At 45.5% G+C, this 15,378-nt stretch overlaps 1 protein-coding gene across 1 annotated transcript in view; it reads right to left on the minus strand.

Annotated features, from left to right (window-relative positions):
• Window positions 1-15,378, minus strand: part of DDX10 (DEAD-box helicase 10) — a 240,953-nt gene that overhangs the window by 199,250 nt on the left and 26,325 nt on the right. The window contains exon 9 of the mRNA XM_069759078.1: window positions 9,952-10,036. Within this exon, the coding sequence (XP_069615179.1) occupies window positions 9,952-10,036 (85 nt within the window). The remainder of the gene's footprint in view (window positions 1-9,951; window positions 10,037-15,378) is intronic.

Consider the following 15,378-nt stretch of genomic DNA (forward strand, 5'->3'; position numbering starts at 1 on the left):
TAGACCTACAGACATAAAACATAATTATATTAAAAAAACTAACATATTATAAAATTGCACCCTGTGGATCTTATTGGACAGCTTTTCATGATTAAATAAATGAATGTAATAAAAAATGATGTGGGATCCCTTCAATTTTTGTAACCAGCAAAGGTAAAGCAGACAGCGGAGAGGCGAGATTATCAAGCTGGGAAGGGCCCTGGTTTGTGATCCCTTCCCAGCCTAAAAATACAAGTCTGCAGCCGCCCCAGAAGTGTCGCGTCACATGAAATGCTCCGAATCTGGCACTTCCGGATGAGCCGAGGCGATCCCCGGGTGCGTTGGCAATCGGGGTAATGGGGCTTGGGGTTGATGTCAGACCCAGAGCACAATATTAAAACATTGTTGTCAATGGTAACAACAATTTACAGAATACCATCCAAATATACTGTATACCTGAAGGCCTCTGAATCAAACCACATTGGTTGTAAATAGAAGATGGATAGATATACACACAGACTATACGTAACAATTACAGTAGTGCGATGCATAGAGTAAATAGATATACCATGGATATAAAAAAAAAAAGTAAACCGGGTATATGCAAGTAAAGCTATAAAAAGTGTGACAGTATGGGAGTCTCACAAAGGAAGAGCAGTGCAAACAAATGAGTCGACCTAGGTGCAAAATCAAAAAACAACCAAACAACCATGATAATAGGTTTAATATAATACAGCTGTAAACAATGCAGACTAGTTACCATAAGAATGTGCCCCAGGGACGCCCGGGGGGGGGGGACTCCACTCTCAGGGTACATGTGCACATGTCAGGATTTCATGACAAAAAACGGACATTTCTGCCACAAAGCCGCATGTGGTTTTTTTTCGCGTTTTTTCATGCGTTTTTGGTGAATTTTTTTGTGCGTTTTTTCCCAAATGCATAGAATAGTGGGAAAACGCAGAAAATCCGCAAAATTAATTAACATGCTGCTTTTTTTTACCGCAATGCGTTTTTTTCGCGGAAAGAAAAACGCATCAGGTGCACAAAAATTGCAGAATGCATTCTAAATGATAGGATGCATATGTCTGCGGTTTCTAATGCGGTTTTATCGCGAAAAAAAACGCGAAAAAACCTGAATGTGTGCACATACCCTCATATTGACATGGAGGCAAATAGGTTATTACCTTCTATGTATATCGCATTCACTGCTGTCTAAAAACACAACCCAAATACACAATCATTTTTAGACCTGCAGTTTGTAGCTTTTTTTACTGACTTCATTGAAGTCAATGGGTATGAAAAAAATGCTGCAAAAATACAGAAAAATGTATAATATATATATATATATATATATATATATATATATATATATATATATATATATATATATATATATATATATATATATATATATATATATATATATATATATATACATATACATATATACACACACACACACACACGGTATATATATGTGCACACACATACTTATTGTTCGAGCACGCAGAAGACACTCGTTTAGCACCAGAGCATACTCTGATAGTCCCCTATCCCAGCACATTCACTCATCACTAGTGAGGATGTAAATTGGTGAGGATATAAACAAGGAGTGGAAATGTGAATTGGCTAATTTGTATGAAAAATAAAGGCAGGAGACGGGTGACCCCTCTATACATGTCTGATCACACAGGCTGATGTCACAGCTGACCTGCTCCTCCTTCCTTCACAATGACCTTTGCACACACTCATTAGATGCTTCAAAAAAGAAGAGAAGGTTGAGAGCCAACTATTCTGGCTAATGTGCAGGTTTCATATTTTTTTTTTAAAAAAGGGGGAGGTTAAGTATAAAAGCCCCAGTTGCCAGTGTAAAAATTGCAAGATTTCCAATTTTCCTTTTAATAAAGATCGTGCTATGGGGTAATAAATACATGAAAAACCACTTATAGTGCAAAAATATGATTTAAACATTACGGACGTTTCTGATGGCAACTACTCTATAATAAATGAAAAAAGGGGTTTTACTCCACAAGGAGCGATTCACAGGTGAACGGGGAGACTTCCACATCTTTATCACTATTCTTCCATGTGACGAATTTCTCCCGTAATTAGGAGCGTCACCCCGGCCATCGACAGGCTCCCTGCACCCCCAAGTATCATTTACCTGTCTCCTTGGGACAAGATGCTACATGCCATCGCCTGCGGCAGTGACAGCGGATAAAGCACATTGTAGCCAGTAACAGGCAACATGTAGTAGCACGGAGAGCAGACAACCCCCATCATCCTATGATAACGCCATATTTATGAAACAAATATTCTCTCAGTGGCTAAATAAGGACCTTTACATATAAGAGGAGGTCTGCAGAGCAGGCGGTGTAGGCAGGTATAAATCTGGGGATAATGTCTTACAAGCACGTCCTGCTCTGTGCAGGCAATAAATACAGTAGTTAATAAATAACATTGCCCACATGTCTACTTTACATCAGCACAATTTTGGAAACCATTTTTTTTTTTGTTAGGAAGTTATAAGGGTTAAAAGTTGGCCATCGATTTCTCATTTTTCCAACAAAATTTACAAAACCATTTTTTTTTTTTTTTTTTTTAAGGGTCCACCTCACATTTGAAGTGAGTTTGGGGGGGTCAATATAACAGAAAATACCCAAAAGCAACAACATTCTAATAACTGCACCCCTCACGGTGCGTGAAACCACATTCAAAAAGTTTATTAACCCTTTAGGTACTTCACGAGTACTAAAGCAATGTGGAAGGGAAAAAAATGAACGCTTTATTTTTTTTTTTTTTTTTTTTTTTTTCACAAAACATTTTTGGAACCATTTTTATTTTATTTTCACAAGGGTATCAGGAGAAAATGGACCCCAAAATTTGTTGTGCAATTTCTCTTTAGTACGAGGATACCCCGTAGGTGGGGGAAAACCACTGTTTGGGTGCATGGCAGGGCTCAGAAGGGACCACCATTTGACTTTTTGAAAATTGGCTGAAATTAATAGCGGCGCCATATCACGTTTGGAGACCCCCTGTTGTACCTAAACAGTGGAACCCCCAGTTCGAACTCCAACTCTGACCCCAATCCCAACTTTAGCCCAACCCCGGTAGTAAAAAAAAAAAACAGACAAATTGAGACGCTGGGGGGCGCTATACACTTATTTCTCACTGCTGTTAAAAAGCGGAGCTGAGGAATAACTACCCATAACTGCTGCCGTTAAAAGGCGTACCGGCAGTCGTTAAGGGGTTAAAATGCATTGCAGCAACAAAAAGATTTGCTCATTTACTAAGCTGAAGGAGAATTGTGGCTTAATTTGCACCCAAGAACAAAGTCTTCTGTGCCTTGCACTGCATTATGTGCTGATGGGCGCAGACAGACGGACGCACTTCGCGTGTGAGGATCATATTGCAATCCTCGGACTGACCTGAGCGTGACGGCTGCACAGAAATGCATCACGCCGTCACGCACAGGTTAGGAGAGGTGCCGGGCCGGTCCGTGCACTGATATTATCCTCTCGGCGCCCTTAAATGCATTCTATTTATAAGACCCGTAGTCTAAATTATGATGCCATGTGTCAAAATGACACCGAAATTTGTCCAGAAGTTCACACCAAATTTAACCACAAAAATAAGCCAATGGGGCAAAATTAGAAGAAGTTTTATCAAACATCTTTAGGGCACATTCAGACGTCCGTATATATATCGGACCGCAGTGCATGGACTGGCCGGTGGCTCTTCTGACCAGATCGTGACAGCTTCATATACTTCTTTTTTGCAGCTGTCACACTCTGGGTGGGAGAGCCGCCGGCCGGTCGGATTTATACGGCCCTTAGGCACTTTTATAATGTGCGCATTTTAATACTTTCCGGTCTCTATTTCTACTGACTACTGGTTAGTTCTAGTAAGTCAGTCCCAACCATTGGAGTCTTTTGTGGGCTGCATACACCATCTTTATTACATGAAGATACATATAAAAGAGCAAAAAATAAAAAATAAAAAACATCAGTGCAAAACATCATGGCATATATAGCTACATGACCAGGTTCATGCGCTTTGAGCAAGAACCTGCTGATTTCAGTCTTTTCTCGGTGGACGCTTCTACATGCGCTTGTTTTTAATGTGATGGAATAAAGATTTGCTGCTCGTGACATGTATGGGATGTTCCTTTGATCCTTTCCTCTGCCATCACCCTGGTATTTTCTTAGCACCACAGAGAGTTGTGGATCAGCTGCAAAATTTTAGATTATGATACGAGCAGCGCAACTAAATAGATTCCTGCTTCTTAGTATGGTCGTTATAGTTAGTGATGAGCGAACGTGCTCAGATAAGGCGTTTCCGCCGTGCTCGGGTACTAGCAGAGTGTCTCCGGCGTGCTCGAATAACATGTTCGAGTCCCTGCGGCTGCAAGTCTCACGGCTGTTCGACAGCCTCCACGCATGTAGGGATATCCTGTTTGTTAGGCAATCACCGCATGTGTTGCTGCTGTCAAACAGCCATGAGACACCTGTTAGCACCCGAGCATGGCGGAAACACCTTATCCAAGCACGTTCACTCATCACTAATTATAACATAATATGGGCGAACGACATAAACCAAGTTACAAGAAAACAAAATAAAGAATAAACATAAACAGGCAGCAGGCCCGGAGGTCTGGCGTTATAATCTCCGGGTGCTGATTATATACCCAGCTTCCTTGTATTCTACGTGAGCGCATCTGATACGACCAACGTCGTCTCTCTTGTGCCGCAGCCGCCAACAGAAATGTTACACTGACAGCAGCTTCTTCCATCCAGACGACAAAATTAGAATAAAGCGTACAAGTTTAGCTCATACTGCCCTCTTGTGACACGACGGAGGGGATGAAAGACATTGGACGCCTACGGCCATCTTTTCTATGTTAATGCAAACGGAGAGGGAAGAAAAACAATCTGAAACCTCACTCCCCTCGTGTAAGGATTAATAAGGAAATCTTATCGCTCAGGATTTTAGGAAAGCTGGGTGCATGTGAATAGACAAAGCATTTACCATCCATCCCCTAATTTTCTGCTAACTACTAAATGTACGTTCGCTAAAGACGAATGGAAAAACAAATATCTGACTGCACAGGGTTCGTTTGTAGTCTGTTACCGTGGAAATACATAGATCTGCATTTGAGCTGCTAACAAATCAAGAAGATTTTACAAAAGGGGTCTTCCAGGTCTTAGAAATTGAGGATAGGCCATGAGTATCAAAATGAACTGTGCTCTTGTCAGGGCTGTGGTGGAGTCGGAGTCATGGAAATTGAGGAGTCGGCGTTGGAGGTTTGGCTGACCGACTCCACAGCCCTAAGAGGGCTGTGGAGTAGGAGTCGTTGGGTCGGAGTCCATTTTGGTGGAGTCAGAGTTGGTGTCATAGAAATTGAGGAGTCGGAGGTTTGGCTGACCAACTGCACAGGCCTGGCAGGGCTGTGGAGTCGGAGTCATGGAGTCGGAGTCCATTTTGGTGGAGTCATGGAAATTGAGGAGTCTGAGTTGGAGTCAGAGGTTTGGCTTGCCGACTCCACAGCCCTGGCTCCTGTATTGAGCACAGCCAAACAAAGCCTGGTAGACAGCGGGACGTGGCGGCATTCTACCTGACCGTTTCTGGGAGCTGGCTGCTCACCAATCTGATATTGATCGGCTATGGAGTCCTGGAAAACCCTTTTAAAAGCCAATGTGAAGATCCTTCACTTTTCACCTTGCAGTCAGGTGGCGTACTTCATCCTTGAGGTTAGTAATAGGCAATAATATATTGTTTAAACTTTCGATTTTTATTTCAGCCAAAAGGCATCCAAGTCATTTTTTTTTTTGTAGCTTGAAGCCCTGATAGTCAGATTTAATCTAACTTATCTTACTAACAGGCCTATATGAGCTTACTGTATATGGGCTTATTATAGCTCCAACAAATGACCGCTTCGCTTCTATCAGAGCGGGGGCCATAAGGAATACGCTACACCTGACGGCGGTCAGCCACACGCTTGCTCTGCAGACAGTTCTTGCTCTTGTCTCCACTAGAGTTGAGCGAAAAAGTTCGGAATGGGTCGCCGAATCTGAATTTGCCATATTTGTGCCATACTGGTACCACATTCGTGCCGAATTTATGTTTGATGATCGGCTCCAAACCTATTCGTTCATTTCTACTCCCATTGACTCCAATGACGTTCGGCAATTATTGCAAAAACAATATTCGGTGCCGATCACAATCGGAGACGAATTTTGAAAAATTCACTCAACTCTACTCACATCCACCGGTGTCACTGGCAGGGCTTTATCTCAGGGGAACAAAACAAATCGGGGGGTTGGAAAACTCTACTCACCACATCCACCAGTGTCGCTGGCAGCGCTTTATCTCGGGGGAAACAAAGCAAATCAGGGGTTGGAAAACTCCACTCACCACATCCACCGGTGTCGCTGGCAGCGCTTTATCTCGGGGGAAACAAAGCAAATCAGGGGTTGGAAAACTCCACTCACCACATCCACCGGTGTCGCTGGCAGCGCTTTATCTCGGGGGAAACAAAGCAAATCAGGGGTTGGAAAACTCCACTCACCACATCCACCAGTGTCGCTGGCAGGGCTTTATCTCGGGACAAATCGGGAGTTGGAATTCTAGATGCCACAACCTGCTCCCCTTGGACATAAGGAGACTTGTACCAAGACCGGTCTTAATGAAAAGCTCGCTGGCGTAAAATGCGCCATGTTACTGAAGTGCACATCATCTAATAAATCTAGTGCGTCGCTTTCAGAGCAAATGGAGGTCATTTTCACTGTACTCTACGCCACTTTAGAATGTAAAATTATAGTAAATGTGTTGGGCTACATGTGGCTCAGACGTCTGCAAATATATATTTTTTTTAAATTTATATTTTTTTAAAGGGGAGGTTTGACGTTTAAGATGTTGCAGATTATGTTGTGCACCAGTAACTGCAATTTTTTTTTTTTAAAGCTGGAAATGTAATCAAAAATGGACCCTGTAATTTTCCTGGGAAGAATGACGAGGCCCCCCCATACACATTAGATAAAGGTCTGGTCCCAGGTTATATGGAGCCCCATATGAAACATCAGGGCTGTGGAGCCGGTAAGCCAAACCCCAGACTCCTCAGATCCGACTCCACGACTCCGAAGCCCTGCTAAACATCGCCCTTCAATGATTCCCTGAGAGTAGTCTTGAGAATGGGGGATGACCAATTGAAATATTACTACTAAAGAGAAACTTGCAAATCCATGGTAAGTCACCTGGGGCAATACGGTGGCTCAGTGGTTAGCACTGCTGCCTTGCAGCACTGTGGTCCTGGGTTCAAATCCCACCAAGAACTGCAAGGATTTTGTTCTCTCCGTGTTTGCTGGGCTTCTTCCAGGGTCTCCAGTTTCCTTCCACCCTCCAAAGACCATACTGATAGGGAATCGAGATTGTGAGCCCCAATGTGGACAGTGATGATGAATGTAAAGCTCTGTGGAATATGGCGGCGCTATTGCAGTTTGCAAACAGGCACTGGGCATCCTTTATCCAGTACCATCGTTGGGGTCCTGTACCTGACAAAAAGCGAGAAGAAAGACGCTGCTACAAAAATTGCACACCACCCGGTATATGAACATGCAAAAAACACTTTATTGGCATAGACAATAAAAACAATTAAAAACATAGAACCACTGTAAACCACCTGGACATAAATACATGTGTATATACATAGCAATAATTATACAGCCTATCAATATGTCCATAGGGAATATACACCCTATATGGACCTGTATGCTGGTAAACACCTACCTAATGGCTCATGAGGACTCTGAATACAAGCCTATTATAAAAGGGATATATATCCCGCAGAACCCACAGGCAAGTGTGTCAAATAATGACCACCCACCTGCCCATATGAAGGGAAAAAAAAAAAAAAAAAAAAAGAGCCCCTGACGAAGCCTCATTAAGGAGGCGATACGCGTGGGGTTAGGGTCCACTGTCTCTCCCCCTGGACACCTCAGCTTATCGGACATAGGTTGGTACAGGTTTGGGTTGGGGATATCTTGCCCTCACTGCTTAGGCTCTTTTTTTTTTTTTTTTTTTTTCCCTTCATATGGGCAGGTGGGTGGTCATTATTTGACACACTTGCCTGTGGGTTCTGCGGGATATATATCCCTTTTATAATAGGCTTGTATTCAGAGTCCTCATGAGCCATTAGGTAGGTGTTTACCAGCATACAGGTCCATATAGGGTGTATATTCCCTATGGACATATTGATAGGCTGTATAATTATTGCTATGTATATACACATGTATTTATGTCCAGGTGGTTTACAGTGGTTCTATGTTTTTAATTGTTTTTATTGTCTATGCCAATAAAGTGTTTTTTGCATGTTCATATACCGGGTGGTGTGCAATTTTTGTAGCAGCGTCTTTCTTCTCGCTTTTTGTCATTTACTATGCTGCTACTTGCACCCCCCTTTTATGTATATAGTTTATAGCTGTGCGCCAGTTCTTTTGGTATGTTTGGGGTCCTGTACCTGGCACTGTCGAGCTACGGATGTCAAACCCATGGTGCCGCTCAATTTCAGCTGCAAAGTCTCATCCACTGCGTATCTGACCCACAATAAGGCTCATTTTCATCATAATCCAGGTCACCAAGCACCAAAATAAAAACATCTGACATAAATGTAATCTGCCGGTACACAGAGGTGGCGGAGAACGGGAGACACCGGCACGTTTATTCAGCGTGGAGCCTGGTGATGGGACCTGGCCGCACTCCAGCACCACACACCGAGGACACATTACACCGGCTGTAATGACGGCAGATAACGCAGATTCCCAATTAGTGCTCATCATTAATTAAAGGTTTTATGGCGGACAATTAAATACTCTTGCGGTCCATGAAACTTTCATTGAAGTCTCATTAGCCACAGCCATTAAAATGTGATCCAGCTCCCTCAGTCACACACACTGTTTTTGGGGACACATCCGTAACCTCCGAAGAGGGGAGATGTCACCAATCACAACGGGGTGCTCCTCAACTACCTCACAGTATGGAGGCGAGAGTCCGCGTCCACACAATCAGGATCTACCATCTTACTTACAAGAATTCTCATAAGGCAAAACATTACAAGTCTGTAAAGTGCTGCGGAATCAATGGCGCTATATAAGTGAGCAAAATAAATAATTATGCAGTAAAATATTGTCATATCGCCGTAATCATCCCGTGCCGACCTGGAGAACCAAGTTTCCAGGTTATTTTCACCATGCTGTGTACACTATAAAAGAAAATCTTTGAATCACATTACATAATTCCCATTATTTTATCTAAACTTGATTCCTCCCCGTTCCTCAGTACACCGCACTGCAACAATAATTAGACAATTCAAAACGGCAACGAAGTTGGAAAAAAGTAAAACACAGAAGCCTTCATATGGCTGTACTGAGGGAAAAAATTTTAAGAGTTATAATTCTTGGGGGAGAAAAAACAAAATCACTTGCTCCTTAAGGTGTATTTCCATCTCAAACATCCTACCCCAATATGTAGTTTAGTAAATACATCCAATTAGAAATGTAATATAGTTCTTATGATTCACTGTCGCTTACCCCATGTGCAGGGCATTGCAGTAGCTTAGGTATCCATGGTTACAACCAGTAACTGTTACTATGCGAGTGGTCATAACCATGGATACCTACAGCATTACACTGCACATGGGGTAAGCGACATAGCTAATCAGAAGAAATACATTACATTTCTAATTGGAGGTATTTGCTAATATGATTATTGCACGTACTACATACTGGAGAAGGTAATACCTCTTTAATGTGTTTATGTGCAGTCCAGAACACTATAAGCTTCCCAGAATGTAAATCAACAGAAGACATTTTTAAGCAAACGGGTTGGGCGATTTCAGCTCTGAAGCCTGAAAATTCGTAAAAGCTGCTCTAGATTTAAATCAGACCATAGTCATTAAAGTTATCAAGCCAGACCTACCGTGCCGTTCGCCCAACTCTGTGGATGTAAGTGTTCGCATCCTCCGGACAGTCCAGCTGCAGAACCCAGTTCACTGCCGGGAAATCTAAAGGAGGGGAAAAAGGAAATATATAAAACATGTAACAAAAGATTCACATTGTCTCTGAATAATACAAAGCGGCGATTGTGCCGGCTCAGGATACATATGTAGATGGTGAGGAGGACGGTGGAAGACAAGAAGTCATCACCAGCTGAAAGTATCGAGGAGGCACAAAATATCCAGAGCAGCGGCCATAACCACAAATACCGTATAAATACTCGAGTATAAACCGAGATTTTCAGCCCAAATTTTTGGGCTGAAAGTGCCCCTCTCGGCTTATACTCGAGGCATGGTCGGCGGCGGGTGAGGGGGAGAGAGGACTGTCATATACTCACCTGCTCCTGGCGCCCCTGACGCGGTCCCTTGCCTGTCCCATGTCTCCGGGAGCCGGCATCATCTTCCACATGGTACCGCTCATTAAAGTAATGAATATGGAATCCACTCCCATAGGGATGGAGCCGTATATTCATTCCTGTAATGAGCTGTACCATGTGACCGCTGAACAGAGGAAGAAGCTGCCGGCTCCCTGAGACCATCTGTCCGGGAAAAGCTGCCAGGGACCCCGCCAGAGCAGGTGAGTATTTCATAGTCACCTGTCCGTGTTACACCCGCCAGGCACCGCTCCGTCTTCTCGTTCTCTTGCAGTGACTGTTCAGGTCAGAGGGCGCGATGACCTATTAGTGTGCGCGCCGCCCTCTGCCTGAACAGTCAGTGCGGAGAGACGGGACGCTGAGGAGCAGTGGGCAGCAAGCAAGGAGAGGCGAGTATGTAATTTTGTTTTTTTTTTATTGCAGCAGCAGCATTATATATGGCACAGCTTTATATGGAGCATCTTATGGGGCAATAATGAACTGTATGGAGCATTATATGGGGCTCCTGATTCAATATGGATATTCAAAAACACGTAACCTACTGATGTCTCAATTAATTTTACTTTTATTGGTATCTATTTTTACTTTTGAAATTTACCAGTAGCTGCTGCATTTTCCACCCTAGGCTTATACTCGAGTCATTAAGTTTTCCCAGTTTTTTGTGGCAAAATTAGGGGGGGTCGGCTAATACTCAAGTATATATGGTAAAGAGAGCGGTGCTCACTGCCGCAGGTCACAGAGATAGGACCCCCATCTATAAATCAGTGCAGGTCACAGAGATAGGACCCCCCATATATAAATCAGTGCAGGTCATAGAGATAGGACCCCCATCTATAAATCAGTGGTCACAGAGATAGGACCCCCCATCTATAAATCAGTGCAGGTCATAGAGATAGGACCCCCATCCATAAATCAGTGCAGGTCATAGAGATAGGACCCCCATCTATAAATCAGTGCCGGTCACAGAGATAGGACCCCCATCTATAAATCAGTGCCGGTCACAGAGATAGGACCCCCCATCTATAAATCAGTGCAGGTCACAGAGATAGGACCCCCATCTATAAATCAGTGCCGGTCACAGAGATAGGACCCCCATCTATAAATCAGTGCCGGTCACAGAGATAGGACCCCCCATCTATAAATCAGTGCAGGTCACAGAGATAGGACCCCCATCTATAAATCAGTGCCGGTCACAGAGATAGGACCCCCATCTATAAATCAGTGGTCACAGAGATAGGACCCCCCCATCTATAAATCAGTGCAGGTCACAGAGATAGGACCCCCCATCTATAAATCAGTGCAGGCCACAGAGATAGGACCCCCCATCTATAAATCAGTGCAGGTCACAGAGATAGGACCCCCATCTATAAATCAGTGCAGGCCACAGAGATAGGACCCCCATCTATAAATCAGTGCCAGTCACAGAGATAGGACCCCCATCTATAAATCAGTGCAGGCCACAGAGATAGGACCCCCCATCTATAAATCAGTGCCGGTCACAGAGATAGGACCCCCATCTATAAATCAGTGGTCACAGAGATAGGACCCCCATCCATAAATCAGTGCAGGCCACAGAGATAGGACCCCCCCATCTATAAATCAGTGCAGGTCACAGAGATAGGACCCCCCATCTATAAATCAGTGCAGGCCACAGAGATAGGACCCCCCATCTATAAATCAGTGCAGGTCACAGAGATAGGACCCCCATCTATAAATCAGTGCAGGTCATAGAGATAGGACCCCCCATCTATAAATCAGTGCAGGTCATAGAGATAGGACCCCCATCTATAAATCAGTGCCGGTCACAGAGATAGGACCCCCATCTATAAATCAGTGCCGGTCACAGAGATAGGACCCCCATCTATAAATCAGTGCCGGTCACAGAGATAGGACCCCCATCTATAAATCAGTGCAGGTCACAGAGATAGGACCCCCATCTATAAATCAGTGCAGGTCACAGAGATAGGACCCCCCATCTATAAATCAGTGCAGGTCACAGAGATAGGACCCCCATCTATAAATCCGTGCCGGTCACAGAGATAGGACCCCCATCTATAAATCAGTGCCGGTCACAGAGATAGGACCCCCATCTATAAATCAGTGCCGGTCACAGAGATAGGACCCCCATCTATAAATCAGTGCCGGTCACAGAGATAGGACCCCCATCTATAAATCAGTGCAGGTCATAGAGATAGGACCCCCATCTATAAATCAGTGCCGGTCACAGAGATAGGACCCCCATCTATAAATCAGTGGTCACAGAGATAGGACCCCCATCCATAAATCAGTGCAGGCCACAGAGATAGGACCCCCCCATCTATAAATCAGTGCAGGTCACAGAGATAGGACCCCCCATCTATAAATCAGTGCAGGCCACAGAGATAGGACCCCCCATCTATAAATCAGTGCAGGTCACAGAGATAGGACCCCCATCTATAAATCAGTGCAGGCCACAGAGATAGGACCCCCATCTATAAATCAGTGCAGGCCACAGAGATAGGACCCCCATCTATAAATCAGTGCAGGCCACAGAGATAGGACCCCCATCTATAAATCAGTGGTCACAGAGATAGGACCCCCCATCTATAAATCAGTGCAGGTCAGAGATAGGACCCCCATCTATAAATCAGTGCAGGCCACAGAGATAGGACCCCCATCTATAAATCAGTGCAGGCCACAGAGATAGGACCCCCATCTATAAATCATCACCTAGACAATGAATGGAGAGGCGATCACGCATCTTCACTGGCCAACCCCCCGGTTCATGTCTAAGGCTGCAGTGCCCGTGCTCGGCCATCACTCCAATTTTTTTTTCCCTGTGTACCATTGAGACAGGAGGGACAATAATGTCCTCTCTGGATGATCAGTGGAGGGTTTAGAAGTCCGAACCTAGCAGATCTAGAAGATGTCACACGTGATGTGGTTGGATGAAAACTACAATACTCCTTACCAATCGGGTAAACGGCTGAATAGTTCTGCAGGGCAAACGGTGGAGTTAACTTTTTTCCCGTCATGTCGCTGCCACCGGGTGCCAGATTACAATTTATTTATACGAGCATGGATATAGGCAATTAAAGGGGTAATCTGGCTCCGCTCACTTCTGATGCGGTGAGGTGAGCGGGACCAGTGACCTCACATGGACAGACTTCTGCCGGCTGACGTGCGTGAATGAAAGGTGCTGTGTACCCATCCTAATCAGTAGAGATGGACAAATAGAGTAGGAGAAGTACAAGCTACCTGCCGCTCTCACATGCCACATCCCCAACCCCAGAGGTGAGCGGTTAGATTAACTCTAACTATATTATTCCCAAACAAAGATGGAAAAACAAATCTATACGCAAAGAGCAAAAGGCCGGGACAGAGAGAAGTTGGCGGGAGCCCTTGGTGACCCAACATGTATTCAACGCAGGTATGAATATAACTTTTTAGTATATAGAACAATGGTCTCCAACTAGTCACAAAATGACATTACCGAGAGCACCCTGCCACCATTACCGAGAGCACCCTGCCACCATTACCGAGAGCACCCTGCCACCATTACCGAGAGCACCCTGCCACCATTACCGAGAGCACCCTGCCACCATTACCGAGAGCACCCTGCCACCATTACCGAGAGCACCCTGCCACCATTACCGAGAGCACCCTGCCACCATTACCGAGAGCACCCTGCCACCATTACCGAGAGCACCCTGCCACCATTACCGAGAGCACCCTGCCACCATTACCGAGGGCACCCTGCCACCATTACCGAGAGCACCCTGCCACCATTACCGAGAGCACCCTGCCACCATTACTGAGAGCACCCTGCCACCATTACCGAGAGCACCCTGCCACCATTACCGAGAGCACCCTGCCGCTATTACCGAGAGCACGCTGCCACCATTACTGAGAGCACCCTGCCACCATTACTGAGAGCACCCTGCCACCATTACTGAGAGCATCCTGCCACTATTACTGAGAGCACCCTGCCACCATTACCGAGAGCACCCTGCCACCATTACTGAGAGCATCCTGCCACTATTACTGAGAGCACCCTGCCACCATTACTGAGAGCACCCTGCCACCATTACTGAGAGCACCCTGCCACCATTACGGAGAGCACCCTGCCACCATTACTGAGAGCACCCTGCCACCATTACCGAGAGCACCCTGCCACCATTACCGAGAGCACCCTGCCACTATTACTGAGAGCACCCTGCCACCATTACTGAGAGCACCCTGCCACCATTACTGAGAGCACCCTGCCACCATTACGGAGAGCACCCTGCCACCATTACTGAGAGCACCCTGCCACCATTACCGAGAGCACCCTGCCACCATTACCGAGAGCACCCTGCCACCATTACCGAGAGCACCCTGCCACTATTACTGAGAGCACCCTGCCACCATTACTGAGAGCACCCTGCCACCATTACTGAGAGCACCCTGCCACCATTACCGAGAGCACCCTGCCACCATTACCGAGAGCACCCTGCCACCATTACCGAGAGCACCCTGCCACCATTACCGAGAGCACCCTGCCACCATTACGGAGAGCACCCTGCCACCATTACTGAGAGCACCCTGCCACCATTACTGAGAGCACCGTGCCACCATTACTGAGAGCACCCTGCCACCATTACTGAGAGCATCCTGCCACTATTACTGAGAGCACCCTGCCACCATTACTGAGAGCACCCTGCCACCATTACGGAGAGCACCCTGCCACCATTACGGAGAGCACCCTGCCACCATTACTGAGAGCACCCTGCCACCATTACCGAGAGCACCCTGCCACCATTACCGAGAGCACCCTGCCACCATTACTGAGAGCACCCTGCCACCATTACCGAGAGCACTCTGCCACTATTACTGAGAGCACCCTGCCACCATTACCGAGAGCACCCTGCCACCATTACCGAGAGCACCCTGCCACCATTACGGAGAGCACCCTGCCACCATTACTGAGAGCACCCTGCCACCATTACTGAGAGCACC

This window comes from Ranitomeya imitator, chromosome 3 (assembly GCF_032444005.1).
Source record: "Ranitomeya imitator isolate aRanImi1 chromosome 3, aRanImi1.pri, whole genome shotgun sequence".
Classification (NCBI taxonomy): domain Eukaryota; kingdom Metazoa; phylum Chordata; class Amphibia; order Anura; family Dendrobatidae; genus Ranitomeya; species Ranitomeya imitator.